Here is a 13,423-nt window from a genome sequence, read left to right on the forward strand (position 1 = left end):
CAAGGTGAAACCACCGAATGCAGCAACTCCCCGGGCTGGTGAATCATCGGAGCATGTCTCTGACACCCGTCACATTTCCGGACGAAATTTTTCGAGTCTTCGTCCATCCAGTTCCAGTAATAACCGGCCCTGATGATCTTTCGGACCAGAGCTTCAGCACCGGAGTGGTTGCCACAGGTTCCTTCGTGCACCTCTCTCAACACATACTCCGTCTCTCCGGGACCCAAACACTTAGCCAGGGGGCTGAAGAAAGATCGTCGATACAATTGGCCGTCTACCAAGCAGAAACGCGCAGCTTTGGTCCTTAATGACCGTGATTCTTTTGGGTCATTCGGGAGCTTTCCATCACGCAAGTAGTCGATGTACTTGTTGCGCCAATCCCAAGTTAAACCCATTGTGTTTATTTCGGCATGTCCGTTTTCTATCGCCGTGTTCAACAAGTGCACAGTAGTCACGGGGTTGATTTCTTCCCCTTCGACCGAGGATCCCAAATTTTCCAATGCATCGGTTTCGCTGTTCTGCTCCCTCGGTATATGCTGCATGGTCCATTCTTCAAACCGATGTAGTATCACTTGGATTTTTTCAAGATACCTCTGCATTCGTTCGTCCTTGACCTCGAAGACGACGTTCTCCTGGTTTACGACCAAGAGCGAATCGCACTTTTCCTCGATTATTTCGGCCCCCATACTTCGGGCCAATTCCAAACCTGCAATTATAGCCTCATACTCGACTTCATTGTTAGTCAATTTAGTGGTTCTAATAGACTGTCGAACGACGTCCCGGCTGGGGTTCTAAGGACGATTCCTAGCTCGGAACCTTTGAGGTTCGAGGCTCCGTCCGTATGTAGGGACCAAATACCCGAGGCTTTCCCCGAGGTTAGCATAAGCTCTTTCTCAACCTCGGGGACCATAGCCGGGGTGAAATCTGCCACAAAATCGGCCAAGATCTGGGACTTGATGGTCGTTCGAGCTTTGTACTCGATATCATATCCGCTAATTTCGACAACCCACTTAGTTAGTATACCTGATAATTCCGGTTTATGCATGATGTTTTTCAGGGGGTAAGTAGTTACTACACATATTGAATGGCATTGAAAGTAGGGCTTGAGCTTTCTAGAAGAACTTACCAGTGCCAATGCCAATTTTTCCAAGTGGGGATAACGGGTCTCCGCATCCCACAGAGTTCTACTTACGTAATAGATAGGGAATTGCGTACCTGATTCTTCTCGGACCAGAACGCCACTTACCGCCACCTCGGAGACAGCAAGGTAGAGAAAAAGCGGCTCGTCCGCCTTTGGTGTGTGCAACAGCGGGGGGCTAGACAAGTATCTCTTCAATTCTTGTAAAGCTCTTTGTCACTCCGGTGTCCAAACGAAGTCGTTCTTCTTCCTTAGTAAGGAGAAGAAACGATGACTCTTGTCCGAGGACCTCGATATGAAACGACTCAACGCCGCTATGCTTCTGGTGAGCCTCTGTACTCCTTTGACGTTATTCACCACCTCGATATCCTCGATCGCCTTAATCATGTCCAGGTTGATTTCGATCCCCGGGTTTGACACCATGAGACCCAGAAATTTATCGGACCTTACCCCGAAGGCACATTTTTCCGGGTTGAGCTTCATGTTATACTTGCGGAGTACGTCGAAGGTTTCCTGCAAATGTTTTAAATGATCCTCTGTTTCCAGGGACTTGACCACCATGTCGTCAATATAAACTTCGATTGTTTTCCCTATTTATTCTTTGAACATCTCATTAACTAGGCGTTGGTAAGTTGCATCGGCATTTTTTAGTCCAAAAGGCATGACATTATAACAGTAAGTCCCATATCGGGTGATGAAGGATGTTTTCTCTTGATCCTCCGGGTGCATCCGAATCTGGTTATACCCAGAGTAGGCATCGAGAAAACTTAACATCTCATGCCCGGCCGTCGCATCGATCATTCTATCGATGTGAGGCAACGGGAATGAATCCTTCGGGCATGCTTTATTTAAATCCTTGTAATCAACACACATTCAAAATTTATTACCTTTCTTGGGCACCACTACCACGTTAGCTAGCCAGTCCGGGTACTTTACCTCCCGGATAGAACCTATTTTTAAAAGCTTTGTTACCTCGTCTTTTACGAAGGCGTGTTTTGCTTCCACCATGGGCCTTCTCTTCTGCTTCACCGGGGGAAACTTCCCGTCTAAACTGAGCTTGTGAGTTGCTACTTCCGGTGATATACCAGTCATATCTATATGGGACCATGCGAAGCAATCTGCGTTAGCTCGAAGAAATTCAATTAACTTGTTCCTGAGCTCCGGGGTTAACCCTGTGCCCAGGTATACCTTTCTGTCCGGTAGGTATTCGAACAAGATGATCTGCTCCAGCTCCTCTACTGTCGACTTGGTTGCATCCGAGTCATCCGGCACGACGAATGATCTGGGTACATCGAAATCGTCCTCTTCATACCCCGGGTCCAAACCCGTGTGCTTTGATTGCTATTTGGTGTTCGCTCCTCCGGTTGGATCCGCTTCCTCGTGAACCGATTTTTTGGGGTTGGCTTCCTCAACCGCGAACATCTACCTTGCAGCGGGTTGTTTACCTCGGATGGTTTTTATCCCTTCCGGGGTTGGAAATTTCAGCAGCTGATGCAATGTTGAGGGCACGACCCTCATGCTATGTATCCAAGGTCTACCCAGCAATGCATTATACTTCATGTCCCTTTCGATTACCGTTTGCGGGATAGTGCCATCGATGTTCACTGGCAACGAGATCTCCCCCTTTGTGGTTTCGCTCGCCATGTTGAACCCGCTGAGTACCCGGGCTACCGGTACGATCTGATCGAGCAGCCCTAGCTGTTCGACCACTCTCCACCGGATGATGTTGGCCGAGCTACCTGGGTCAATCAAAATGTCACGACCCAACCCCGTAGGTCGTGACTAGTGCCCGATCTGGGCACTCAAACGCATTCCAGTATATAGCAGAAGCCGACAAGGCTTTTTTTCAAATTTAGCTAATTTCCAGAAAAATTTCGGCAGAGTCTCCTTTGTTTTACGGACTATCCCAAATACCCTGCACGCAGAAAATACCAACAAAGGCCACACAGGGCCAACAGAGCAACATTTAAATATATGCGGACCGGCCACCGCGGCGAATGGGATCGCCCAAACACAACATATACACACATCTGTACAGAAAGACCCCAACCCACAAACATATCTACAGACCTCTAAACAGACCGACAGAATCATATGACGGGACAGGGCCCCGCCGTACCCATGAACGAGAATATACATATATAGAAGTGGCAGACTGTACCAAAAGATGGCTATGAATAAAAGAGCGCTCCAATTGGCAGAAAAGATATCCTAGACGGACGGATCAGCAAACCTGTCGTCGGTACCTGCGCGGCATGAAAACGCAGCCCCCGAAGAAAGGGGGTCAGTACGAAATATGTACTGAATATGTAAAGCCTGAATTACAGAAACAAAATCATAACTGGTACAAAACGTACAGAAAGTGAGCAGAAAATCCAAAGTATCAAATACATATTTTCAAAACATGCAGAGTGTGTACCGAAACATATGTCATATAAAATTCGGCCCCTGCCAAGGGACTCGGCAGACAGAGCGTGGCCACCCTCCCGACGCTGGTGCCACAACACAGAAGAATCAGAATGGGGGCATAACCCCGTCACATAATATATCATATCAGATGGCCATAGCAAATCATATCAGAACAAGCGTACATGGCACAGCATACTCCACAAACCCATGTACGCGTATACCTACCCCCTCACATCGAGGCACGGCGAACAATGCAAAGGATCACGCTTGACAACATATCCTGGCCCGGGCTCAGTGTGGGAAACATTAGGGCATCCACGAATAGAGTAGTGAGAAACTAAATGCAGTTAAAATATCATAAATATTTTCAGAGACTCGATGAGGCATATCAATGACAAACCAATTCAACGAAGTCAGATGGGATCGTAATAAGTGGGTTTCAGATGTCATAACGAACTACAGAAGCATAACCTTTCTGAAGTCGTTCCAAGTGCCAAAACAATTTATAAGATTTAAGGAAATATTTAAAATAGTTTATGTTTAGTAGTTAAAAGAGCAGTCAGAACATTCCTTTCAAAAACCGTTCGAAAACAGGCCTTAAGTACAATAAGGGTAAAACCGGGAATAGTGGGCCCACCTCGGGACAAGCAAGGCGGTGGGCTCAAATTACATATTTTAAGCTTATGGGGTCACCTACAAAGGTTCTACGAACGTTCTATAGCTTCCCAAGTGGTTTAGAGAAAGTTTGCATAATTTCCAAGAAAGCACACCAAAAGAGTTCAATCTTACTGAAAGAAAAAGTGATATTTTCACTTGCGGATTCCGAGGGGCAGAAAGTCTTTCGAGGCCCGAATCCGATTCTAATACGCTTAGGCATGCCAAAAGAAGGATCGGGTAGCTTTACATACCTTTTGAGCTTTTTAAGCCTATCCAAGCTCACTCCCCGTTTCGTCGAAAATCTGCAAATGGTCACATTTACCAATTGTAAGGTATAGATGCTACGAATTCAATTCAACTCGTATTTGTCTACCGAAATTTCGGCAGCACTTCCCCTATACATATAGCACCCCCGAGAATTCAACTCGGCTCAAAATCATCAACAACAACCCAAACAACAACATCAACAACAACAACAATCACTATAAACGCAATATAACTTATTTAGCCATCGTTTCAATACAATATCATAACCTTCACTTTAACCTTAACTTTCAAACTAATCTCAATGATTTCACATTCATTATCAATCTAGATCACCACAACATAGTTTAGAAGCATTTCATATCGTTTCCTCAAATTATACACACGATATACATAATATACAAACTTTCCGCCAAAGTCCTAACTCGTTCAAAACTTCTAATCTTTGGCATACATATTCACAACATGATTCCAACTTCCAAATCTATCAATGATCATCATAATTTGCAACCTAATAACTTCATTTTCATAATGTCGTAAAATCGTACTAAAGCAACATAAGTTTCTACATTTCATTTCAAAGCAAACTCATATCATGTTACTTTCATTTACATTGCAAGAATCACAATAACACAACTAACACACTAAATAAACTTAATCCATTTCCATTCCACACACCCCACACCACACGGCCATATACTCTTTTTATCAACTTCAACTCAATTCATTCAACTTTCATTCCCGACATGCATTTCACTACCACCACAACTAGAATATAACATGAATTCAACACATTATGGCTATACAATATACACATGCACATGGCTACACATATATACCACACACCCACTTTGCAAACTTTCATTTCTTCATACAATCAACACATTTCTACATACTACAACACAAACAAGACTTCATAATACAATAAAAAGGAATGAATCCTCACCTTTTTCTCTAGTATTCTTCACTTGGACAATTGATCAAATTGATGAACCAAGGCCTCTTTCTTCCAAACCAACTACACCAAGTTGAGAAGGGTACTCAATTTAGTAGGAAAACCACAAAAGAAAAATTTTTGGAGCAATATTTTTGATAGCCAATTTTTCCTTGCCAAAGCCGAAACCCCCCTTTTGTTTTGCTCTTGTTCTTTTGTTTTTTGTCCTTTCTTCAATCTTCTAAAGGATGAAGATGATATATAATAAGTATAATATGGTCCCCCTTAGTTAATTTATCACATGGAAATTACTTTGGGCCATGGGTTTGGGCCATAGTTGGCCGGCCACCCCATCTCTCTTTTGGCCTCATTTCAATTCTCATTTTGAGCCCAATTGGCTTGTATATCATATTTTGTAATTCCCGAAACTAATTTTTCTAAAATTCCAAATTTTGCCCTTAGCCCTATTCCACACTTCCACAAAAATATTCTTTCATAAACAACTCATGTGCTAAATATAATCAATTATGACTTTATTTCATACAAGTCAAGATTATTTCTAATTTTCCAAATGTCCGAAAACACGGGATATAACACAAAATACGTTTAACCTGAGTTTTAAAGATAAGTACAAAAATTACCAATGCATCATTGTGCGGTTGAATGATGCCTTCTGCATCCTCGTTGCTGAAAGAGATGGAACCCTCGGGTAAATAATCCCGGCTGCGCTTTTCGCGAACAACAGAAACCTTGGCCCATTTCATCACCGGCCCTCGAGGGGCATCGGTGCCCCCAACTATCATGTTGATTATATGCTAGGGTTCTACTGGCTCGGCCCTTCGATGAGCCTCCCTTTCCTTGTAGTGACTTTTGGCTCGTTCACTCAGCAATTCTCGGAGATGACCATTCTTCAGTAACCGGGCTACTTCCTGTCTTAGCTAGCGACAATCCTCGGTTCTATGACCATGGGTTCCATGGTATTCACACACCATGCTCGGGTCCCGTTGGCCCGGATTCGACCTTAGAGGTCTTGGCCATCTTACATCCGGGACACGGCCAATAGCCGAGACGAGGCCCGAGGTACTGATGTTGAAGTTGTACTCCGATATCTTTGGTAAATCCTTGTTGCCGGTAGAGCTTCCGGCATCGCTCCTGAATGAGAGACCCTGACTGTTCGATGGGCGCTCGACCCGTTTATTACCCCGACCGGAGAAATGGCTTGGGCTGGCCCTTGATTTCTCCGACCTAAAGCTTGGCTTCTCCGAATGGGAGTATGGCCGATACCTTTCCCTCGACGATTCGGCCTTCGTTTCGTAACCTTTCCTTGGTCTCTCAAAAATTTTGTTCACATTTATCTGCCCCGGGGGAAGCTCGAATTGATCATCCTCCACCCGAATCTTCGACTCGTATCGGTTATAGACATCAGCCCATTTCACAGCCTCGTACTCCAGTAAGATTTCCTTGAATTTGAACGAAGTCGTTGAGCTCTGAACATTGAGCCCCTTTGTGAAAGCTTGTGCAGCCCATTCTTCTAGAACCGGGGGGAGTTCCATCCGTTCCCTTTGGAATCGGTTGACGAATTCACGCAGTAACTCGTCGTCTCTTTGGGCTATACGGAAAATGTCAGCCTTACGGGCCTGCACCTTTTTGGCACCGGCGTGAGCTTTGATGAAGGCATCGGCGAGCATTTCGAAAGAGGTGATCGAATGCTCGGGCAGGTGGTCGTACCATGTTAATGCTCCTTTTGACAGAGTTTCCTCGAACTTTTTCAACAATACCGATTCAATTTCGTCCTCCTCCATATCATTGCCTTTTATAGCGCATGTGTATGAGGTCACGTGTTCGTGTGGGTCCGTTGTGCCGTCATATTTCTGGATATCTGGCATCTTGAACCTCTTCGGGATTAGTTTTGGAGCTGCACTCGGAGGAAAAGGCCTTTTGATGTACCTCTTCGAATTCGGCCCTTTCAGTAAAGGCGGAGCCCCCGGGATTTGGTCTACCCGAGAGTTGTATGTTTCCACCCCCTTCTCGGTCGAGTCTACCCGTTTTGCCAAAGTTTCGAGCATTCTCAGAACCTCGGTGGAGGACCCAGCTCCGGACCCATCGCTCTCAACCATCCGTGCCTCATCTCTTCTGGGTTCCGCAACACCCTTTGCCTCCTCCGAGGTCGTTTTATCCCCTCCGTTTTGCAACCGGGCTATTGCGATTCCTTGTTCGGCAATCGCCGCTCTCTGTTCCTGCAACATTTCAAAGATTAAACGTAAGTCAACGTTATCATTCGGGGTATCCGGTTCTTTCCGGCCCTGAGTTCGGGACAAAGTAATCGAATTGTGTGTATTTAAAGGGTCGGTAGCCGGTTGAGCGGCATTCTCCTGGTCCACGGTGTTTTGATGGTTGAGGCCCTCTTTCGAATTAATGGGGTTAGGATCAGCGGGGTTTGGTAATCCTCGTGGACCGCTGCCTTCGTTTTCGACCACGATCTCGTTGTTGTTGACGTGACCGGATTGCCCACTGTCAGCCATTTAGTCCGTTCTTTCAGTGACGAACAGAAGATGTTTTCGATTTTGATGGGTAAGGTAGAGATCAAGATAAAAGACCACTATTATCCTAGCCCCACGGTGGGCGCCAAACTGTTTACCCCGAATTTGGATAATCAATTGAATTTGTGAGTGAGGTATAGGATATGTGGTTATGCCTTGAATCTAGTTGATAAAGAAGAGAAATATATGAATATACTATGAAGAAGCAATTGATAATCAGTGATTTGCTATAGATTTGTGTATTTGCTAATATGTGAGTGTTGCTTGATTGAATAAATTTAAGAGATGAACACAAGAGTGGACCGAAATCAGATGTTTGAGAGAGAGTTTATATAATTTTTGCTATTACAAGAGTTCTTGATATGAGGGAGCCAACCCCTTAAAAGTGGGCAATGACCCTTATTTATAGTGTTGCCTCATGGGCTCCATACAATAAGAGAAAACTAAAAATAAAGAAACACTCTGACTTGGATTAGGTTGGGTTAGGTTGGCCGTACGGTCTGACACCCGTACGATTGACAGTTGAGCATGGCAGGACGTTATCGATGCGTGACAATCGCGCAACGGATCTCCCGAACCAACGGCCACGAATGAACGGACTAATGGCTACGACCAAACGGACCAACGGCAACGGCCAACTCGGCCATGAGGAAACCGGATCAAACGATGCCCTTCCTTGGCTCCGGTCCAAGCGTTCCTCCGGTTCAGAATGAAAGTCCTCGTGCATGTTCTTGTCCCCTTCTTCCTTCGGTTCCGGGTCTCACCGGTTTAGCGCGTGTCCGATTTTTACCATATACAATGTTGGACAAATATAAATAGTTTTGGGATAAAGTTTAGTACTGTCTTATTCCTTATTTGGTTACTAATTTTGAATAGGATATATACTAGTATTAAAAATAGTATTGGAATGAGTTATATCTGTCACATGGTGAAATAATAATAGCAGGACTAATTATTTCTGGACAAAACAATAAAAATGACAAAAATACCTCTCAGACCCCTCAAATCCTTTTTTCTACCGAATAAGGTGGAGAATATTTTGTAAACAAACAACTTTTCAGAAATTATACAATACATATTATTTTTAATACAACAAATCAAACGGTTAATAGAAATAATTTTTTTATAACTAACCCCGACATATCTAATGCTATATAACTAAAGCCAACATAACGATTCCGGTGAACTTGTCTTCAAACCAAACAACCCTTTAAATCTTAGTCCTCCTCCGCGAGCGTAGGAAAGAAGTTGCAATTATTCTAGAGGATTTAATTACTATGGGCATTAACTAAATTAGAGAATTAAATTACTGTATTAAAGGCTATTAAAAGAAAGCTTATTAAGGAATATATTTGTTTGTACCTGATAAATCCCAAGAATCGGTCCTTTTCAAAACTGGAACTGGTCAGACAACCATGTGAAAAGTACTAAGAACTTTACCCGGTACTCCTCTTTCTACTTTTAGCTTCTGTTTGCTAGTATTTCCGTTCTTGAATATCCATGAATCTTGAATTTGAAATATTGAGTTTGTAAATTATCAAGATTCAGTTTTTGTTGTTATTCTCTTGCTCTTTTTTCCTAATTTGGTTATGGTTTTCTCATTCACTAGATTATAAGAGGTAAATATATTCTGTTGTCAGCTGACATAGTTTGTTTCCTATCCCTTTTTTTTCTCTCTAAATTTCTGCAGCTAATGAATGTCTGGTGAATCTTGTTTTCTAATTTCTCTTTGGTATTGCAGGTATATATTAGCTTCTTCTGCAGTGTAAAATCAGAAAATTTGGTAAAAGAATCAACTTGGAGCTAAATTTTTGGTGGTGAAAAATCTCGACTTCACCAATTGGTTCTTGGAAAACCTTCAGGGGTTTAGGGAGTTAGGGCCAGCTGAATTTGTTTCAATTCCACCTAGGAAAGGATCTGAAAGTTATTGAACAAGTAGAAGCTAATTCTCAGTATTGTTGACATAAATCTCTTTAGATTACAAGATGTCTTTGTTTCTTGAAAAGAACATGCTAGCATCCAGGTTTTTATCATGTCTCATAGCCATTTCGGTTTTCGTTTTGATCGTTTCTTCGTTGTCCCTTCTTCAATTTGCTGACAATTCTTTCATACCAAGATCAGTATTTAGGTTAGTTCTTGTTAATAGTACTTCCCTTTACTCAACCTCAAGTGTCACAAGTGGAGAATCTAAAACCCCTTTCTTGCCTCTTGAAACTTTTATTGAAGAAAAAGTGCAACGCCAAGAGATAGCATGTCAAACATCCAGTTCCAGCAACAGTTCTGGTGGAGTAGGAGTTATTAAAGTAGCTTGTGACAAAAAACAAGCTCTTCTTAGAGTGTATATGTATGACTTACTACCTGAATTTCACTTTGGGCTATTTGGTTGGAAAGGAAATGGGAATGAAATGTGGCCTAATGTTGGTCAAGTACCCTCATACCCTGGGGGCTTAAATTTACAGCATAGCATTGAATATTGGCTTACCCTTGACCTTCTATCGTCGAATACACCAAATATTACTAGACCATGCACTGCTATTCGAGTGCACAATTCAAGTGAGGCCGATGTATTTTTTGTTCCGTTCTTTTCGTCTTTGAGTTACAATAGGCATTCTAAGCCTCATGGGAAGGAAAAGGTCAGTCTAAATAGGATACTGCAAGATAGAGTGGTGGAGTTTTTAAGAAGTAGAGATGAGTGGAACCTAAATGGTGGGGCGAATCATCTGATCGTCGCTCACCATCCTAATAGCATGTTGGTTGCAAGAAAGAAGTTGGGCTCTGCAATGTTTGTGCTTGCAGATTTTGGAAGGTACCGAGCTGAAACAGCAAACATTGAAAAGGATGTGATTGCTCCTTACAAACATATGGTCAGGACATTAGATGCTGACAACTCCCCCTCTTTTGTGCAACGTGATATATTGGTTTATTTCCAGGGGGCAATTTATAGGAAAGATGTAAGTTGCAGATCTTCTTTTACCTGCTTTTAGTATTGTCATTGGTATTGCTATTTTCAAGTCAGCTAACGTTCAAATCTAACTATAACATGGCTGCATTTTTAGTCAGTGCAGCCCAACCTACTTAGCAGCAGGGGAATTGGAGAACTGTAGCCAGATAAAATTTCCTTGTATCCTCTTATTAATTATGTTACAAAACTTCACTTGGAACTAGGAAATCAATTTGAAAGAACAATGTAGCCACAGCTTTCCATTTCAACACTTTGTCGTCCTTTAATCCGCTATGCTAGATAACTTGTTCATCGTTCACTAATAGCATGCACCATTATATTCTCTTTCCCGGTACCTCCGGCAAATGCCTTTGTTTCTATGTTGTAAGATTGGAATAGTTGAGGACGTACTGCATTTAGGAGAGGAACTGAAATTATTTCATCAAAACTTAGTTTCCCTCTGTATTGCTCAAAGTACAACAATTTTAGCTCCTTCATTCCTTCCTTAACCCTGCTTTGTTGATTAAATAACCTACACTTACCCTACTCCAAACCCTTCCCCAGGAGTCAACGATTGTCATTTCCCACTTTAATCCCTTAGTTCTTTCATTTGAGAATATGATAGATTATAACAATTTGAATATCGTGTTTGGCATTTGGAAGATGTCTGTGATTTAACTACTTAAATAGTCGTAGGACATTGTAGATCTAATTTAGTCCTAAAATTATCAACTAGAATCTAGAAGAATCCATTTTTGAGATATTGATACTTCTAGTAGCTCCTCAAGAAAGAAGGGAGTTAATAACCGAAGAAGCCAAACAGAAAAAGGAAGCTAAAGAAGAGAAGATGATTACGATTTTGAGATTTCACTTGAGAGTAATAAAACTGGAATTTCCCTGTTTCTGTCAATTTTTAAGCTTGAAATAAGGCTGAAGTAGATGATTGCTTTTCTTTGCTTACGTAATACCAGGGTGGAACAATCCGTCAAGAATTATACTACCTTCTAAAGGATGAAAAAGATGTACACTTCACTTTTGGAAGCATCAAATCAAATGGTGTTAGGGAGGCTGGGCGAGGAATGGCCTCTTCCAAATTCTGCCTGAATATTGCTGGAGACACCCCCTCTTCCAATCGCTTATTTGATGCCATTGCTAGTCATTGTATTCCTGTAATAATTAGTGATGATATTGAGCTACCATTTGAAGATGTTCTCGATTATTCCAAGTTCTGCATTTTTGTCCGTTCTTCAGATGCTGTGAGGAAGGGGTATCTTCTGAATCTCCTTAGAAGAATCAAGGAGGATCAGTGGATCAAAATGTGGCAAAGGCTGAAGGAGCTCACGAAACATTTTGAGTACCAATATCCATCCCAACCTAATGATGCTGTGGATATGATTTGGCAGGCGATTGCAAGGAAGTTGTCGTTTATACAACTGAAGGCTCATCGCAACAAGAGATACCGTAGTTTACAGCTCTTCATCAAAGACCGCTAGTTCTATAAGGATGTTAGCTACCAGGTTAGGCTTGATTCTATTGGAGGTACTTACGCTCTGAAAATATCTATCCATTTTTATTTCTACTTCTTGAGAACGCCTTGTAAATTCTTTTCATAATGAAGTTGCATATACTAGTTTATGGATTTTGGACCGTTCTCTGGCAGAGATCTTATATTTACTACCAGAAAACTACCGTAGATGTAAATGGGAATTAACTCAAATGCTGTGCAATGCTTTATCTACAATGAAAAAAACAATAGGCAGTCTTGACAAATATGTTAATAGCATAAGCATGTCCCTAGGATGAATAGAGTTGCAAAATAGAAAAAGATTCAGAAAATTTGATGTTTTTTCATTATACATGCGAGAATTGTTGATGATTAGAGATAACCATATCTGTGCATGATAATGAGCATGACAAATACTGCTATTTTATTGAACTGTTGTTCTAGCTTTAAGTAATTGTGAAGTTGCGCATGCACAGGGACTGCAGTTTGTAAGCTGCCTGCCTTCAAATGAAGACTGCTACTCATGCAAATAAGAATGATGAGTTCAACAAAATCATATAAGCTGAAGATAACATTGGGTTGTGCATGAAAATCCTAATCTATTTGACTATGGTTCTAGCTTGACATAACATTTGCGCTTCATTCTTTCATTTTCTTCTTTTGAACAAAGGATACTACTATTCAAACACAAAACAACGATAAATATAACAAACCTGTGTATGTAAGATAATATTCTGCTGTGTATAACAATGAGCATGAAAATCCTAATGTATTTGACTATGGTTCTAGCTTTACATAACACATGAAATCGATGGCTGCAACAAGGTTTGCAGCTTATCAGCTGCGTTCATTCATCATCTGCTTTCAAATAAAAGACTTCTGCTCAACAAATAACAACAGTAACTGTAGCCAACCTATATCAAAATGTTCCGACATATGCAGAAATTCCCACCATTTAAAAATTTATGGCAAAAGATGGCAGCCATTTCCTTCTTTCCTGTTGAATGTTGTTATGGTTTGGTCCTTGCATACTACG

General features: G+C 41.8%; 1 protein-coding gene across 5 annotated transcripts; it reads left to right on the top strand.

Annotated features, from left to right (window-relative positions):
* Positions 1–9,141: 9,141 nt before the first annotated feature.
* Positions 9,142–13,167, top strand: LOC132603437 (probable arabinosyltransferase ARAD1). Of its 5 annotated transcripts, none has more exons than XM_060316501.1 (4): positions 9,142–9,385; positions 9,684–10,893; positions 11,855–12,400; positions 12,873–13,167. In XM_060316501.1, exons 2-3 carry the CDS (start codon positions 9,928–9,930, stop codon positions 12,374–12,376), a joined length of 1,488 nt encoding a protein of 495 aa, XP_060172484.1. In that variant the 5' UTR covers positions 9,142–9,385; positions 9,684–9,927; the 3' UTR covers positions 12,377–12,400; positions 12,873–13,167. The 5 variants fall into 5 exon arrangements, with proteins under 5 accessions (XP_060172484.1, XP_060172483.1, XP_060172482.1 ...); XM_060316500.1 differs by having other exon boundaries at positions 9,143–9,385; positions 11,855–12,422; positions 12,864–13,167; XM_060316499.1 differs by having other exon boundaries at positions 9,143–9,385; positions 12,864–13,167.
* The last annotated feature ends 256 nt before the right edge of the window (positions 13,168–13,423 follow it).

This window comes from Lycium barbarum, chromosome 7 (genome assembly GCF_019175385.1).
Source record: "Lycium barbarum isolate Lr01 chromosome 7, ASM1917538v2, whole genome shotgun sequence".
NCBI classification, from domain to species: domain Eukaryota; kingdom Viridiplantae; phylum Streptophyta; class Magnoliopsida; order Solanales; family Solanaceae; genus Lycium; species Lycium barbarum.

What these genes read in the sequence shown, in the direction of transcription:
- LOC132603437 (XM_060316501.1), top strand. Translation starts at nt 9,928, where the DNA reads ATGTCTTTGTTTCTTGAAAAGAACATGCTAGCATCCAGGTTTTTATCA. An exon ending in GGGCAATTTATAGGAAAGAT is followed by an intron (nt 10,894 to 11,854) that starts GTAAGTTGCAGA and finishes ACGTAATACCAG; the next exon opens with GGTGGAACAATCCGTCAAGA.